Raw genomic sequence first — 17,639 nt, 5'->3', positions numbered from 1 at the left:
TGGAGACGCATATTAGGGTAGTGGGATGCAGTTTTAAGGCATAGAGAGTCAAGGTATCCCTCACTAAGGTGTGGTGGATGCTATTCCAGCACAGAACTGAAGGGCCAACCCACCAGCTGGCTTGGAGAAGAGCAGTCCCAGCAAAGGGCCTGTGTTCCTGCTGGGAGCCCAGTGTGATCTGAGCTTGAGAGACCAGTGTGATCAGCAGACATCAGGTGAAAGACAGGAGTGCTAACTGGGGTCAGTGTTCCAGGCCAGGCTGTGCCAACGAGTTGGGACTTGACTAAGGCTTTGCACATTGCTGGAGTGAGATGAGGCTGTGGAACCATTTTGGGGAGGATGTGCAGAGAAGTAAAGAGCTCTGATGTTCCATTTGAAAGTATCTTGTTCATGCTGGTCTTAGAACCAAGTCGGAGCGACGAGCAGCAGTAGGACCCCATTGGTGAGCTGTAGATGAATCCAGTTAAGGGAACTGCCTGGGTAGAGATGTATGACACATTCCCAGCACAGGTGTGGTGTGCACGGAAGGAGGAGGCCATTACTTAGTGTGCTCTGGCTATGACCAAGTATCTAACCTCTCACTCCCCCCAGGAAACAAATCCTGATGAAAGCAGCTTAGGCAGGCTTGTTGGTTGTGGCTCACACTTTAAAGAGATCCTGTCCATCATCGTGGAGATGACACGGTGGCAGGAGTGTATGACATCCATAGTCACGAAGCAGAGAAAGGGCATTTTCTCCTTTGTATTCAGTCTGGAACCCCAGCACATAGAATAACCCATGTTCAGGGTACGTCTCAGTCAGCGCATTCTAGAAAATCCTCCGCACATGTGTCTCCTAGATAATGATCTCTCCAAGTTAACAATTGTTATAAACCATCATAAAGAGTCAAGGGCAAAGCCAGGATCGAGGGACCAAGTGATAGGGTGGGCTTCACTGATCCAGGCGGTGCATATGCTAGACTGCTTTGCAGAATAGGAGGTTAGAAGTCTTGGATCAAGGAGGTCCTAAGTGCCCATCAGACGCCAAGCCCTCTCTTCCTTCTCACTAGAAGCAGTCCTGGTGACTGTTTTCACGGGGTGTCTTAGCCCCCTGACTATGAGATCCTGGGTCAGCATACAACCCCTGTCATGAGAAGGAAACTGAAGCTCGGTGCTGTTGCCCGCCCCCCTCCAACTAGATTCCACTCCACCTGGCAACCCTAGAGCTGTCCAAGGATGCCTGGTATGTGGGCTGAGTAGAGGCGTGGGGAACCACCACCAAACTCTAGGCTGGTGCCACCTTCTGGCTGCTGTCTTCTAGTCCTGCCGGGAACAGCATCTTCATGCCACAGAGGTGGGAGGAGACAGACCTGCAGAGAGGCCATCTGGTCCTGCGGGGTAGCAGGTTGGAAATGGGCTGTGGCAGCTGTTAAGAGGCCGCCGAGGGTGCAAGATTCAGGGTGGGCCCATATCATCCAGGCCTCGGCTCACATCATAGGCCCCATTCCTGGGTTTCCTGCCACAACCACCACTGCAGCTCTGCTCAGGGGCCTTGCTCCAGTTGAGCTATCTCTCCACAGAGGCAGAAACAAGAGTGCTCCTTCTCCAGGAAGTCTGTCTAGATGCTTCCTGCCTCCTCTGGTTCATCCTGCCTCTCTGAGTTTTAAAGAACCACCCCACCACAAACACAAGGTCAAGTTGCTCTGCTCATCACTGCCATTCCCTGATGGGAGGCTCCTGAGTGACAAAGCAGTGTCCCCAACACTCAGCTGAGTGTCTCTCCCTCCCTAGGAGGATGCTGGGTCCAGGATTCAGCACAGCATGGTATTAAGTCCCATCCTTGCCTCTGACACAGTGAGATCAGGGACTAGGGAGGGTGCATCCTGGACACGGTGTAAACCCAGCCACAACTACACAGCAGGAGAGGAATATGGAGATCCAGAGCAGAGTCATGCCCACATGCCAGCTTCTGCCACACTGGGAAGCCCCCCTCCAAAGCCCAGAGCCCGACCGTGGACATCACTGGCAAGTAGACAGACTTGTTGATGCCATGGCTAGGGGACCAAGTTGAGCAGGTGGCCCACACAGCAGGAGAGGCAGAACTGGGCAGACAGGAGTTATCCTGTGACAGCCATCTTGAGTGCTTGACTGGGCATGCATCTCCATGCAGTGCCATACATGTGACAGAGAGAGGAATGACAGCGAGCATTTCTCCTATGGCTGGAGTTAGGACGAGCAAACAAGTCCCCAGGCCTCTAGGCGGGGTTCCAAGCCTTGCTCTAGCTGGGCCATACCATCCATTGCCAGTTCCTGAGCTCTACCCTCCAGAAGACGGCAAGGCTGCTGGGTCTGGATCCAGCAGAGAGCAGCAGGGCAGGATGCAAAGGGGGCCAGTATGCAAACTAGTGAGGGGACACCAGAGAGGACAGTGAGTGGGACACAGGGAATGTGAAGTTGGCTGAAGGAGAATGCAGTAAAGGTAGAATGAAGGTAAATGTTGTCTACATAATCTACTTAATGTAGACTGGGTGCTCAATTAATGCTGGTGTGACCTCTCACTGCCAGTATCCCACTCGGATCCGCCCTGATCACTGGGGACCCATAGTTGTCCCCAGTTGTATCACCTCATGCTTCCTCCCAGGCCATGGACCACTCTGGGCATCATGTCCTCTTCATCTCCCCATCCATTGTCCCTGGGCATGCTGTGTGTGGCTTGTCCCCTCTCTCCCTTGCACTGTTGTTACCAGCGTGGCAGCAATAACAAACCAGGCTCAGCAGCCCATCCTCAATGGGCCAGTTAAACGAAGCAGAAGTAGAGAAAAGTGTGTTTTGGTGGAGGGGGCGGGGGGGAGGTGCCTATTCATTGTGGCCACACGGGGAAGAGGAACAGAGAGCTTTATGTTTAAGTTTACATGGAAGGCAAGAGTCACACGCGGCTAAGCAGTCCTGATCAAGGTGTGGTCTAGCCATCAAATGCTCCCTGCAAAGTGGTCTGGCAAGTTATCACAACTGTGGTAAATCTCTTTGGAAGACAAGCTCCCCCTCCCCCTCCAGCAGCACCAGGTTTCAGCCCTGTCCTTCTCCCAGCATGAGTCTCCTGGGGGAAGTTCCATTTTGTTTGTTTGTTTGTTTGTTTGTTTGTTTGTTTGTTTGTTTAGCATCCATTGTCAGTTAACCAATGGGATGGACACAGGTGTTTCTTTAGAATGTCTTCTCAGCAGCCTCATTGCTGGCTCCCAGAGCAGATCCCCTCATGCTTCCTGCTCTGCCTGTCTGCTGCTCTGCCATGCCTGAGGGCTTAAGGGCTATGCAGCACCAAAGGCATCATGGACATCAAGTCCTGGGCACCTGAGGCACCATGGGAATTCCAGGCACCCAATTCTAGCCGACCTGGATTTCTTTCACCTAAGACAGCCAGTTCTGCTGCTATACCAGGTGGCTCACAGCCTGTAAGACCTGATGTGTCAGGAGTGGCCAACACAGAAGACCAGGGAGAGAAAGATGCAGCACAGAACAGAAACCACTGGAATGGACAAGGGAGCTGCTGGCAGCTACGAGTGGGCTAGAAGGGACTGGGGACAGCTCCGTTCCCCAGAACATCCAACATTGACTGCACCTGTCTAAGAAACAGGAAGGCCCCGGGCAGGAGGAGTCCATGGGCCGGTGGAATACCCACCTCCAAGGGTGAGACTGGTGACCACTTGGTGGATAACTTAACACAGCCACCTCCTCTCTCCACTTCTATATTCAGATCAGTAGATTCCCACACACCTGAGCAGCACTGGGATGGCAGGCAGTGACGGGGGACGGCTGGGGACTGGTTTTATAAACCCAAGAAAACCATACCAATCCATAGCAGTCTTCTATTTCTCCTCTTGGTGCTTCTCAGCAGAAGTTTTCCAGGCAGACTCACTGTTCGGTTTTTCTCTCAGGTTGGAACCTAGAGTCTCTCACACACTATGTGTGATTACTTAACCACGGAGCGAGGCCCAGACTTTTCTTTCTTTTTTCTTACATTCTACATTTTATTTATTTATTGTGCCTGTGTAAGCATGCATGCCACGGTGCTCGCATGGGAACTGGTTTTCTCCTTACACCATGTGGGACTGGGGAATGGAACTCAGGTCATCAGACTCGGCAGCAAGTACCACCATCAGCCATCTCAGATCTACCCAGCTCTTTCCAAACCAGTGGAAGGCAGAGCTTCAAACTTGGCTTCAGATTTTTAAAAGTATTTGGGGGCATTTCCACCCAATTTAGGTACCTGTGCAGATACCCAATCTGCTGTGTTTCTGCAAAAGATGCTAAATGCTAAATAAGGCTGGGCCCTGCCCAACCTGCCTCCAGAGCATTGCCCCTTCCTCCTTCTGCACTTAAGTAGAGCACGTGAGCCAGGGAAGCCCCTGCCAACTGCTGCATTTTCTGCAGCCCACCCCCATAGGATGCTTCAGTCCCCTCATGGAAAACTTAGATCTTTTTTTTTTTTTTTTTTACCAAGTTCCCTTTTACTCTGACAGAAGAAATGGTGCGCACACTCATTCACTACCTGCTTACTCAGCGTGCGTCCCAGTTAGGTTTCACTGTTGCTGTGATAAAGCGCTGGTCAAAACCAACTTGTTGGAGACAGGATTTATTTCCCTTTACAATGTCCAGGGGACAGTCCATCACTGAAGGAAGCCAGGGTTGGAGCCAAGGCAGGATCCTGGTGGCAAGAACTGAAGCAGAGACCACAGGAACACTGCAGGCTGACTTGCTCCCTATGGCTTGCTCGGTTGGCTTTTTTGTACAACCCAGGACCACCTGCCAAGGGGTGCCACCACCCACAGTGATCCAGGCCTTCCCTGAATCAATCATCAATCAAGAAAATGCTGCCACAGACTTGCCGACAGCCAAGCTGGTGGAGACAATCTCACAGTCTTCTTCTCTCATCTTCCCAGATGAGTCTAGTTTGTGGCAAGTTCACAACACAAACACACACACACACAAGTAAACATGCCAGGCCAATTCTAGGCACTAAGCAAGAGGCTGAACACCACATCAAGTTCTCAGTCTGTCTGGCCAGGCACCAGGCGTCTTTTTGGTAAGCACCCTGATGCAGGTCCTGACCTGACCCGACCTGACCTCTGACTGCCCCCTTTCTCAGCACCTACCTTCATGTCTTGAGACAGGAACACCCAGCAGAGAAGAGAATGTTTCAAAGGCTTTGTGTGTCCAATAGAGGCACAGAGGTAGTAGGATCTGTCAAATGTGAGGTGGCCTGAGCAGAAGGCTGGTGGGCAAGGCCCTCGGATCCTTCTCCAACTCAATGACATATATGAGTCAAGGACCCAGTGCACAATAGTGCGTGTAGCATTCATAACTGGCTTCACTTTGGGGATTAAATGAATGCTTCTTAAAAAGTGGTCTTAGTTAGGGTTTTACTACTCTTGAAGAGACACCATGACCAAGGCAATTTTTTTTTTTTGGTTTTTCGAGACAGGGTTTCTCTGTGTAGCCCTGGCTGTCCTGGAACTCACTCTGTAGACCAGGCTGGCCTCGAACTCAGAAATGTGCCTGCTTCTGCCTCCCAAGTGCTGGGATTAAAGGCATGTGCCACCATGCCCGGCTGACCAAGGCAACTCTTATAAGGACATTTAATTGGGGCTGGCTTACGGGTTCAGAGTAGAGTCCATTAACCTCAAGGTGGGAGTGTTCAGGCAGGCATGGTTCTACCTCCTCATCTGAAGGCTGCTAGGAGAAGACCGCTTCCAGGCAGCTAGGACGAGGGTCTCAAAGCCTATGCCCACAGTGTCGCACCTATTCCAACAAGGCCACACCTCCTAATAGTACCACCCCCTGGGCCATGCACATAAAGCCCATCACAAAATGGAACTTTTTAAAGATAGGGACTCATGTAATTAAGGCTAGACTTGAACTTACTATGTAGCTGATCCTTCTGCCTCTACTTTTCAAGTGCTAAAATTATAGGCCTGCACCGTTATGGCGATTTATGTGTTGCTGGGTTTGGAGGCCAGGGCTTCATACATGATAGACTCTACCAAGTGGCTATATCCCCATCCCTAGAACTTTCCTTTTTCTTCCCAAAGGGGCAAACTTAACCGTAACAGAAGGGGATGTCTCTGAGAACCACAAGAATATCTCCTGAACTTTGTGTACACCCCACATGTGGGACACATTAGATGGGTCAGAAAGACAGCAAGGCCTATGACAGGTCCAGACACCAATGCCATCATCCACCTTGGTCCAAAAGGAGGCTAACCTGAGGCTCTGATACAGGCTCGCCTCTCCCTCCATGTCCTTTCTTCTTCTCTTGCCTGATTTTCAGCAGGAAGACCAGAAGCTGAGCCATGAAAAAGAAAACAGAACCAGTCAGAAGCCCAAGGTCATCCACTCCTCTGCTGGTGGCTCTGTGGAGAGCGAGGAGTTCACTGCTTGTCACCAGTCCCTAGCAAGGGACATTCTCAAACTAGGCTGTTGATGCTGGCAGTGTAACTGCAGGGCCCCAGCAGCCACAGCCTACCCCCACCCCCCATCCCTCCTGAGAAGATTGAAATGTCCTGATTGAAGTACTGTCTGCTCACAGCCCTATAACTCCTACCAGCTGTGTGTTTTATTGTCATATTGACACTAATGTGCCTCGGATGTCACCTCCATCCTGATGCTCATTCTTTATGCAGGGTGGGGAGGCTCAGAAACCGATGGCATTGATCTCACAGGGGAGAGGCAGACATCGCTGGGGTCTCAGGGGACTGCTTCAGGCAGGAATCCAGGCCCATCCTGGCACAGAGGGGAGACTGAGGCAGAGGAGAACAACCATGGGTCCCACAGACTGCTGAGCACAGGCTGGGAATGAGCTGGGGAAGGGAGGCCCTTTGGTGAATTTGAGTTGACCAGGATACGATTCTACTTCCTCAGTTGGAGAACTCAAAGCCCAGGCCTTGGCTTTCTCTGCCCTCGGGACATGACTGAAAAATGGGGCCACTGGCCTCTAAGTCCCCAGCTCAGTAGCCTCGCCATGGAGGCTCCCCCATGAGGAGAATGGGGGCTTGAGTCCGTGGAGTATAGATGAGTAAAATACTTGGGCTGAATTCCTCAGAACACAACTTGAGAGTGAGTATAGAAAAGACCTGGGCCAACTGCAGTGGATTATACCTGTAATCTCAGCACTGGGAAGGGGTTAAGTGGTTAAGTGGAAGAGTCAGGAGTTCAAGGCCATCCTCCACTACACCAAGTCCTGTCTCAAAAAAGTAAAAGAAAAAACAATGGGGTGAGATGAGGAAGATTTGACCAGTTCATAAAGGGCTTGGCCTGGAAAGCATGAGAACAGGAGTTCAAATCCCCAGAATCCACGTGGAAAGCAGCAGGGTGACCCGCACCCGTCATCCCAGTGGTGGAAAGATGGAAGGCAGATACACCAGAATCCCTGTAAACTTGGAGGGTAGCCAGCCTAGCTGAATCAGTGTGCCCAGGCCAGAGAGGCCTGGGAGGAGGGAGGGGAGGGGAGGGGAGGGGAGGGGAGGGGAGGGGAGGGGAGGGGAGGGGAAAGAGAACTAACAGATGAGACAGAGTCAGAGATACGTAGGAGGAACAGGCCACATCAGGCATCCTCTGAGGGACGATAGGCAAGTGGCTGGTCACTCGCTGGCCAGTGTTAGGACAGGCAGCAACCACAGATGGATGGTGGCTGTGAATGCTCGAGTCCCCGAACATAAATCACAGGAAAAGCACAGGAAATGAGTGCCAGGCTTTTCTTCCTATTTAGTGATTTATCAAGGGAAGAGGCGCGTTAATAAACACATTTCCCTCGAGGGCCAGGAATAACGGAGATGAATACTACTGTCAGTTTGAGCCTGCTTCCTCTTGTTAGGGGCACCCGAGAGGGTGGGAGTCAGAGTGTTAGCAGCAGAATCTCTTTCTGAAAAATATATGACGATGGGCTGTGGTGATAGCTCACTCAAGAAAGTGCTTGCCTTGCAAGCCTGGGGCCCTGGGTTCCCTAGGATCGCTGGGGAAAAAATGGTGTGCTAGGGCACCCACTGAGGAGGTGGAGACTCGTGAATCCCCGAGACTCAGCGACCACCCAGCCTAGCTTCCTTGGTGAGTTCTATCTGAGTAAGAGACCCTGTCTAAACAAGAAGCTGGACGGTTCCTGAGGAACCGCACCTGGGAATGTCTTCTGGCCTCCACGTGTGCATGCGTGCACACAAACAGACACATAAACACACATACCCAAAGAAAATATGTATACCAAAGGCATGGATAAGTCATACTTTAGTGGATGCTAGAATCTTCGTGTCCCCCTCATTTCATAACACGGAGTCTGTAGGAGAACCCCATGAGATAAGGATTATCAAGACATGAAATTAAGGTGTCAGAGAGGAGAGGACGCCCAGATGGAGGCCTGTCGGGCAAAGTGCTGTAGCTCACTGTTCCGGGATCAGTCATCTTTTCTAGACTTTGGGCCTTTCCTTTATCCTAAACTGCAGGTCCACTCTGCCCATCTGCACCCCTCAAAGAAGCCCTGGGAATTAGACAGCTCACACAGACATGTGGACAGGGTCATAGGCACCATCCTCGGAACTCTGTATGACTTCACAGCAAGTATGCACAATACAGCATGTTGCCTGGATTGGAGGGGAGCTGGGGATGTCTGTATGATGTCCTGTCCAGCATTTGGGCAGGACCAGGACTGCTTATAGGCAGCATCTGCAGCCAACACATATATATGAAGGCCCAGAGGTTCCAGAGGGAGGCCAGAAAGGCAGGGCAGCCATTTCTCCTTGTAGGTTTCTAGAAGGCAAAGACACATCTCAGCATTCACCTTAATTTGCTACAGTTCAGGCCACCCATCACCTAACTTGACGTCTTATGGCAGCCCTGAAGGGTACTGCTACCATAAGACCCCTGCTGTAAAGTGTGAGCTGAGGCAGTGAAGAAGCAATAGGGACTACAGTCATCTAGTGATGTCAGACCACTTCTAGGACACTTTGTCTAAAGGAGAGATCCAGAATTCCTAGGAGGGTGGGGGGGTAATGATGATGGGGAAAAGAACAGAGTGTGTTTGTGTGTGTGTGTGTGTGTGTTTGTGTGTGCATGGTTCAGGTGTGTTAGGGTTCTCTAGAGTCACAGAACTTATGCAATGTCTCTATATTGAGAGATTGAGGGAATTTATTGTCATAGCTTACAGTCTGTAGTCCAACTAACCCAGCAATGGGCAGCTGTGGATGGGAAGTCCAAGGATCTCGTAGTCGCTCAGGCCTATGAGGCTAATTGTTTCAGCTGGTCTTCTGTAGAAGTAGGTTCCAACAGATGTGCTGGCAAGTAAATGCAAGCAGTCAAAGAGTGAATCTTCCTTCTTCCGATGACCTTACCTTCCAGCAGAAGGTGTGGCCCAAATTAAAGGTGTGTTCCACCATACCTGGATTTGGGATTTGCTTTGTCCCAAACTGACCTTGAACGCAGAGATCTCCTTGCCTTAGTCTCCTGGGATTAAAGGGCGTGTACTACCTTGCCTGGGCCTAAGCTCTCCATGGCCACTGTGCCTTGAGATCTCCATGCCAAGATCCAGGTCAGAAACTTGTGTCCTCCAGCCTCAAGATCTGGATCACAGGTGTGTCCTCCATTCTGGATTGTAGTTCATTCCAGATATAGTCAAGTTGACAACCATGAATAGCCATTGTAGTGCATATGTGTGTGTACCTACATGCAGGGCTATATGCATGCATAATCATGAGGTGTACACATTTAAGACAACACATTCCCACCACTCAGTAGCCCAGACCTGAGGGTCTCCAAGTGTGAGCACATCTGTGTGTCACATGGCCTCTCCCTGCTGCTCCTCTTTTGCCTCCCTGGTCTCTCATGGTAGCCTTCTCAGTAGGTTCTGCGGAGCAGCCAGTCTACAATGTGGAATTGGAGGGCTCACCTGTGATCCAGATCTTGAGGCTGGGAGACACAAGTTTCTGACCTGGATCTTGCCATGGAGATCTCAAGGCACAGTGTCCATGGAGAGCTTAGGCCCAGGCAAGGTAGTACACACCTTTAATCCTAGGAGACTAAGTCTCAGCCAGGAGCCCAGCATCACACACAGCTCTGCTTAGTAAGTTTCCTTCAAGGGGTTCAGATGTGAACCCCCCTGGGGAGGTGTTTCTGGTGTGACCACCATTGCAACAAAGCTCATGGTCCTGTGACTTGTAACCCTGTTCAGTCTGCTCCTCGTGAGATTCTCTTCAGTTATGGAAAGGGCCCATCACCACCACCATGCAGTGGCATGGAGAAATCATGAATATTCATGATGTGTAGAGTGGGGAGAATCTATGATACTAACAAGCCTTCCGTTGGCTGTCTCCCAGCATCACGATTCTCTAGTCCACGTGTGACCCCGCGACTGAGCCGCAAGCGGGCTCTATCCATCTCCCCGCTCTCAGATGCCAGCCTCGACCTACAACGCATGATTCGGACCTCTCCCAATTCGCTGGTAGCTTACATCAACAACTCCAGGAGCAGCTCAGCAGCCAGTGGCTCTTATGGACATCTGTCTGCCGGTGCCCTCAGGTGAGCCCCAACAGTAAGCAGTGGGCTGAGAACTGGGAGCCGGTCTGGGGCCACGTGGCAGGGTGGGGCTTTACACTGGAGAATACAGAACTTAATACTAGTGCCTCAACATGCTAGCAACTGTATTGGTAGTTCAAAAGCAATAATGAGGGTGGGGATGTGGCTCTTTGGTACAGTCCTTGACTGGGATGCAGGGTTCTGTGATCCATTCCCAGCATTGTATAAAATCAGGCATGGTGACAAATTCCAGTCATCGTAGCACCTAGTGAGTCTGAGGACAGCGGGATACATGAGAGTCATTCTGTAAAGAACAACAGCAAAGCCATCGTGACACAGGGAGCTCACACTCACACCAACACCAGAGTACATCCTTAGGTAGTAAGTCTGCCACCAGGGGCTCCGTCATGATGTCAGAGGTAGCCAAGGTCAAAAGTGGCCTCCTTGGGAGCTGGGGAGACTATGTGGTGGGTAGAAACACTAGGCGTGTGAGAATAAAGACCTGAGTTTGAATCCTCAGAACTCCCATCAATGTCCAGGCATAGCACAAGTATCCAGAGCCCAGCACTTCTTTGGGCTGAAGGAGGTGGCGACAGGAGAGTCCTGCAAGCTCAAGGTTGCATTCAAGGAGCTAGGTGTGATCAGCAAGGCTAAGGACATCCGTTTGCAAGGCATGTTTGCCATCTTGAGCCTCAGAATACGGTCCTCTCTGCCAAGGATATTGGTTTGGTGGTGAACCCAATCCTTCCCCAATCCTCTCGTTCTCCATTGCAGCCCAGCCTTCACTTTCCCCCACCCCATCAATCCCGTGGCCTACCAGCAGATCCTGAACCAGCAGCGGGGCCTGGGCTCAGCCTTTGGACACACACCACCCCTGATCCAGCCTTCACCCACCTTCTTGGCCCAGCAGCCTATGACTCTCACCTCCATCAGCACCATGCCTACCCAACTCAGCAGCAGTAGCAGCAACTGTCTAAATGATGCCAACCAGGTAGGTGGGTGCAGGAAACTGGGGTGGGTCCTCACTGCTCACCCCATCCCCAAGGGCGGTTCATGCTAGGAACTGGTAGAGATCTCTGCACTTTAGCCTGACTGGTTGGTTGCTTTTAGGACAGAGATCACATGATGGCAAGGGCCTTAAACTGGGCCAGAAGCCCTGGCCTGGGCCCATGGTAAGCTCCTAGTCACTCAGTTCTGTCTTCTGTCCAAAAAGCTAAAAGGGATGGAGAAACCCTCTCATGCAGGGGTGCTGCATGGAGACACTACATACATCATGGGAACCAAAGTGCCTTCCCTTTCCCCTACCCCTCACCCCGCATCCCCCACCCCCCACTCCTATCTTGGCTGGCCCTGGTTGGAGGACCAATCTAAGAGACTCAGTTTTTGATGTTTCAAACTACAGAAGGGAGGAAATGCTAGGGAGATAATAAGTCAGTGGCTGACGAGATGCTTTGCAAACATGAGAACCTGAGTTTGACTCCCAGCATCCATATTCAAAAAGCCAGGCATTGCCAGGCAGTGGGGACACACGCCTTTAATCCTAGCACTCAAAAGGCAGAGGCAGGCCCAATTTCTGAGTTCAAGGCCAGCCTGGTCTACATAGTAAGTTCCAGAGCAGCCAGGGCTACACAAAAAGGCCCTGTCTCAGAAATAAGGAAGTAAAAAAGAAAAAGAAAATCCAGGCGTGTTGATGCATGCTTGTAATCGTGGCTCTGAGGAGGTAGAGACAGGTGGATCTCTGGGCTTACAGGTCATCCAGCTTAGCCTAATTGTCGAGTCCCAGGTCCCAGTAAGAGACCCTCAAAAAGTGGATGCTGACTAAGGAACACACTTGAGAGGAACCTCTTATCTCTACGTATGTGCATGCACATACACACAGATATACAGTGTACTTCACACATATGAGCATGCATGTATATGTTTACACATACACATAAATGGTGGTCTATGTGAGTAAACTGTAGAGCCACGGCCCATAGAATTTGGGGGTCCTCTGTCTTGTGCCTATGTGACAGACTGTCCTCTGCCGTCTCCCTCAGAACAAGCAGAACAGCGAGTCAGCTGTGAGCAGCACCGTGAACCCCATCACCATTCATAAGCGGAGCAAGGTCAAGACTGAGGCTGAGGGCCTGCGTCCAGCCTCTCCGCTTGGGCTGACACAGGTAACCTGCTGCTCAGTGCCGTTGTCCTTGGGCTGGGACCAGGCTGGATCTCCTGGTTTGGCTGTTGAGCACCTAGTGGTTAATGGATGGGGGAGGAGGTAGCAGTGGATGGATGAATGGATGCATGCATTCATACAAGGATGGATGGATGGATGGATAGGTGGATGGATGGATGGATGGATGGATGGATGGATGGATGAATGCATGCATGCATTCATACAAGGATGGATGGATGGATGGATGATAGGTAGATGGATGGATGGATGGATAGATAGATGGATGAATGGATGCATGCATTCATACAAGGATGGATGGATGGATGGATGGGTGGATGGATAGATGGACGGATGGATGGAAAATAGAATGGGTAAGTGGATTGATGGCCATCTGCAGAACTTAGAGAGTTAGTGTGGGCGAGCTCACAGATGTCCTGCACAGTTCCTCTTGCCTTAGCATATATCATTTTTATCTAATATAAGTGAGTAAATGAATGAACAAATGATCTACCCTTCCATCTTACTATATGTATGACTGAATTAATGAATGAGTACTAACGTTTTCTTCCCTTCCACTTCCTTCAGACTTCAACTATCCACACATACAGCCTCAGCCTTGAGTCTGAGCTTCTCACGTTCCCCTGAGTGGCTCTGGTTCTCAAGGCTGCCCCCTCTCCTGGAGCCCACTGCTCACACTAGATCCTTTAGTGCTGGTGCTCCCGGGTAAGGCGACTTGAGGAACTTAAATGCCAGCTGCTGGGTCACTTCAGGTGGGAAGAAGGATAACTCCTGATAGTAAGGGAGTCAGCATGACTGGGCCCAGCCTCTATGGAGGGGCCCTTGGAAGTCCTACTACTCACTCTGTTCCTAGGAGGACACACAGGCCATTGCTACTCTTAGAGCAGGGTTCTGGCATTCGAAAGGCTTAGCCGCTGCTGACCTTGGCTTTAAAGCTCTGAGCCCTATGCCCTCACAGTGGTATAGTCTCCATCTGTTAGTCCACAATGCAGTCACCAAGGATACTCATGCCTCCCTCCAGTCCCTGGCTCCCAGCATCTGCTGGCCTATCCTTTATCAAGACTGTAAACCATCAGGCATGCTCTAGGCACTTAATTTTCATGAAATATTAGGTCCTCTTATTGTCAGGCAAACAGAGGGGTTGATGACAAATTCCTCTCCCCTCACTGACACCGGCACTAGTCAGAACATGATGCATAGTTTCCACGAGGCTGGCCATCACGGGGAGGGGTGTGTGCTGAAATTGATGAGGACAGCACACATCCAGGAAGATAAACATGCAGAAATGTTGAGGACAGGGAGGGGCACTATGGTGGGTGCTTGCTAAGTACCTTGGAGTCTCACCATGCATGGGTGGGGCCTCGTTACTGCCCTATGCTCTAGGAAAGCCACCCAGAGGACTTCTTCTTGCCTGTGCCCACAGCACTTAGGAAGGAAGAGGGAGGGAGGGAGGGAGGAGAGAGAGAGAGAGAGAGAGAGAGAGAGAGAGAGAGAGAGAGAGAGAGAGAGAGAGAGAGAGAGAGAGGAAAGAACTTTTACAAGGGCTGGGAAGATCCAGTCAGTAAAGTGCTTGCCATACAAGTGTGAGGACCTGAGTTCGAATCCCTAGCATCCATGTAAAAAGCTGGACCCAGGGACATGGGCCTTGTTGGTCAACCAGTCTAACCGCATCAGCAAGCTCTGGCATTTGTACATGCCACTAATCCCAGCACTTGGGAGACTGAGGCAGGCGGATTTCTGAGTTCAAGGCCAGCCTGGTCTACAGAGTGAGTTCTAGGACAGCCAGGGCTACACAGAGAAACCCTGTCTAAAAAAAAAAAACAAAACAAAAACAAACAAACAAAAACAAAGTAGGTAGTGAAGAATGATAGCTAAGGCTGTCCTCTGGCCCTCAATTCATGTACAATAGTGTACCTGAAAACAAACACACACACACACACACACACACACACACACTTGCATAAGAACAGTTTCGTATAAGTGCATAAGGCAGTTCAAGCATATTCTCCCCATAGCCTAGTTCCCTCTACCCTCACTATCACCCCACCCCACCCTCACCCCTAGCCCCTCCCCCACTCCCCTTGATGGCCTTGTTACTCTCATGTCACCTGTGCAGATAGGGTTCTATGCACCTATAAAGTCAAGGTCTCATAGGTAAGAGACAGAATGCAGTATTTGTCTTTCTGAGATCGATTAATTAATTTCCTTACTGTGATTAGTTTGTAACATTCATCCGACATGATACTAGATGAAACTATAATCAGGAAGACAAGGGTGTCCGCTTTCCCCACACTTGTTCAACACAGTGCTTAGAGTTTCAGTCAGCACATGAGATTATGGCATGGGGAACACATGAGATACAAATAGGAAGGGGAGGGGTCAGAACATCCTTATTTGCAGATGACATGGATGAGACCCTAAAGACTCCCCTGGAAAACTCTCTAAGTTGAAAACCACTTGCAGCAAAATGACAGGCTACAGAATGAGCACACAGAAGTCAGTCATGTTCCTGTGTACCAGGAACATGCAGAGAAAGAAACTATGAAAGCAAACTGGGCATGGTGGTACATTCCTGGGATCCCAGCCCTGAAGGAGGAGGCAGGAGGACTGGGGATTAAGGCCAGCCTTGGCAGCATAGTATTGCCAGGCTGGCTCTCTGTGAATCCCTCTCTCAGATAAGTAAGGGATGGGAGCCCGGGAAGGCAGTCCACTCACAGGCACTGCAGAAGGTCTTCCCTCAGAGTCGGGTCCATATCGTTCCATGTGTGGTTCACTTGCCTCCCTTTTGGCAGAAAGGATAGAGTGGTAATGGTGCTTTCTGCTGAAGCCCTCAAATTGCAGACTGGGAGGATTCTTGCCTTGGCCTTGGGGCAGCCCACTGCTAGTCCAGCTGGCCTGCAGTGTATGTGTAGTGAAGATAATCCCAGATGTTCTTCTGTTGCCCTGTGGGCACTAGGAGACCTCTCTACATTGTCATCTCAATAGCACTGGCTGCTGGACACCCGGAAGTAAGGTGTTCTGACTGACCTCAGTGCAGAGGTTGCTTACATCGACATAATAGTAGCATTGTTCTCTGTACAGCCAGGGCACTTGTTCAGAGGGTCCCTGATGGTGAACCCGGGGTCCCTTTTGGAAGAGGTTGTAGCAATATCAGAGAGTGCCTGTGTCTGTGGCCCACTGTGGGAAATGTGGCCGTTCTGAGATGAGCTTGCTATTCATGAGTGACTGTGCCAGTGGACACTCCGGTCCTTAACCTGGCAAAGAGCTTGTCCCTGTTAGCCAGCACTGTCCTTGTTCCCCCGAAGCTCTTCCTTGTGTCTGTTTTCCTGTTTTGCAGCACAGGGGATCAAACCTGGTGTCTTATGTGTGTTAGGCTTGATCTAAAGCCACAACCCAGGAGAGTCAGGATACATTCCTGCTGTTTTTAAAAATAAGTTGAACATGGCCAGGTGGCATATGCCTTTAATCCCAGCCTGGTCTATACAGTGAGGTACATGATAGCCAGGATTATACAGAGAAACTGTCTCAAAAAACTTAAAAAAAAAAAAGCGGGGGGTGGCGGGGGGGGGGGGGCTGTCTTTGTAACATTGCTTCTGGCGGGGGGGGGGTGGCGGGGGGGCTGTCTTTGTAACATTGCTTCTGGCGGGGGGGTGGCGGGGGGGGCTGTCTTTGTAACATTGCTTCTGGCCTTACTTTGTCTCCCAGGATGCCTGGGAGACCTGTTAAACTCTGGATTGATCTCACTAGACTTCATGAGCCCTCCCTGGACCTTGCCTCCCAGCCTGGAGAACGCATCCCTGGTCATGACCCCCATTCCAGACAGGTCCACTGTGACATGAGGCTGGTTCTTTAAGTTTCATCTTTGAAATAGCCTCATAACACTAATGTGGTCAAAAGAGTGCTCCATTTCCGTGACATCACTGTAATAAGATACTCTGACCAAAAGCAAGTAGGAGAGAAAGGGGTTTGTTGCCTTACACGTCCAAGTTAGGTCCATCTCCAAGGCAAGCCAAGACAGGAACTCAAGGCAGAAGCCATGGAGGGCGTTGCCTACTGGTTCATGCTCAGCTAGCTTTCCTATGGAGCATGGTGCCACCCACAGGTCCTGCTGCATCAATTAACAATCAAGACAATCCCCCAAACTGGCCCACAGGCCATTCCAATCTAGACAGTCCCTCCATTGAGGGTCCCTTAATAGGAACGGAGACACAAGTCCATATCTAAACTACTCCAGTCCCCATATCAGCCATGGAGAGGAGAAGCCACATCTCCTTGAGCTTCAGATTCCCTAACTGTGATACAAGAGTGAAGAAGGGCTGAGGCAGGGAAGCATGCCTAAGGGTCTAAGGGGTGTGTGTTCTCTCTGCAGAGCACTTGGCAGATGCTGGCACTGTGCTGATGTGAGCCGAGTGGCCATAGTGCACTTGAGAAAGAAGAAACAGTATGACAAAAAATATTTAGAAGGAAAAGGACTTAGAGGGGGGAGGCAGTTCTCCAGGCAGGAACCTCACACACTTAATGGAGTTTCCATCTCCACATCGCCAGTGATTGTGGGGCTCGCCTCAGATACCCACAACAGAAACCAAACCCACATTCCTTTCTTCCACTTGCAAATGAGGGGTGGGGTGGGGGGGAGCAGTGCTGGTTAGAATCTCTTCATGATGACCAGAGAGCAGGAAGGGCCCAGGACAGTTGCCTGCAACAAGGGGTTCCCTTATGCTGAGCTGAGGAAAGAGACAAAGGCTGTGGAGTGTGACTCTGTGTGCCTATTTTGTTTGTGTACAGACGTATGCATGCATTGTGTACATATGTGTGTGTGTGTATGCACAAGTACATATATTGTATGTGTGCATGTGTGTCCACATTTGTGCAGCCTTGGGCCCTTGGTATGAACCCTTGAGTTTCATCTCAACCTAGCCTTAGGACCAGGCTAC

At 50.7% G+C, this 17,639-nt stretch overlaps 1 protein-coding gene across 1 annotated transcript in view; it reads left to right on the top strand.

Annotated features, from left to right (window-relative positions):
* The window catches only part of Gli2 (GLI family zinc finger 2), a 221,346-nt gene that overhangs the window by 189,789 nt on the left and 13,918 nt on the right, over positions 1–17,639 (top strand). Inside the window, exons 6-8 of the mRNA XM_021165818.2 lie at positions 10,331–10,532; positions 11,304–11,520; positions 12,569–12,691. Coding sequence (XP_021021477.1) covers positions 10,331–10,532; positions 11,304–11,520; positions 12,569–12,691 — 542 coding nt within the window. The remainder of the gene's footprint in view (positions 1–10,330; positions 10,533–11,303; positions 11,521–12,568; positions 12,692–17,639) is intronic.

This window comes from Mus caroli, unplaced genomic scaffold (genome assembly GCF_978045245.1).
Source record: "Mus caroli unplaced genomic scaffold, Mus_caroli_1 scaffold_1, whole genome shotgun sequence".
NCBI classification, from domain to species: domain Eukaryota; kingdom Metazoa; phylum Chordata; class Mammalia; order Rodentia; family Muridae; genus Mus; species Mus caroli.
This window is presented reverse-complemented; position numbering and strand designations above follow the sequence as displayed.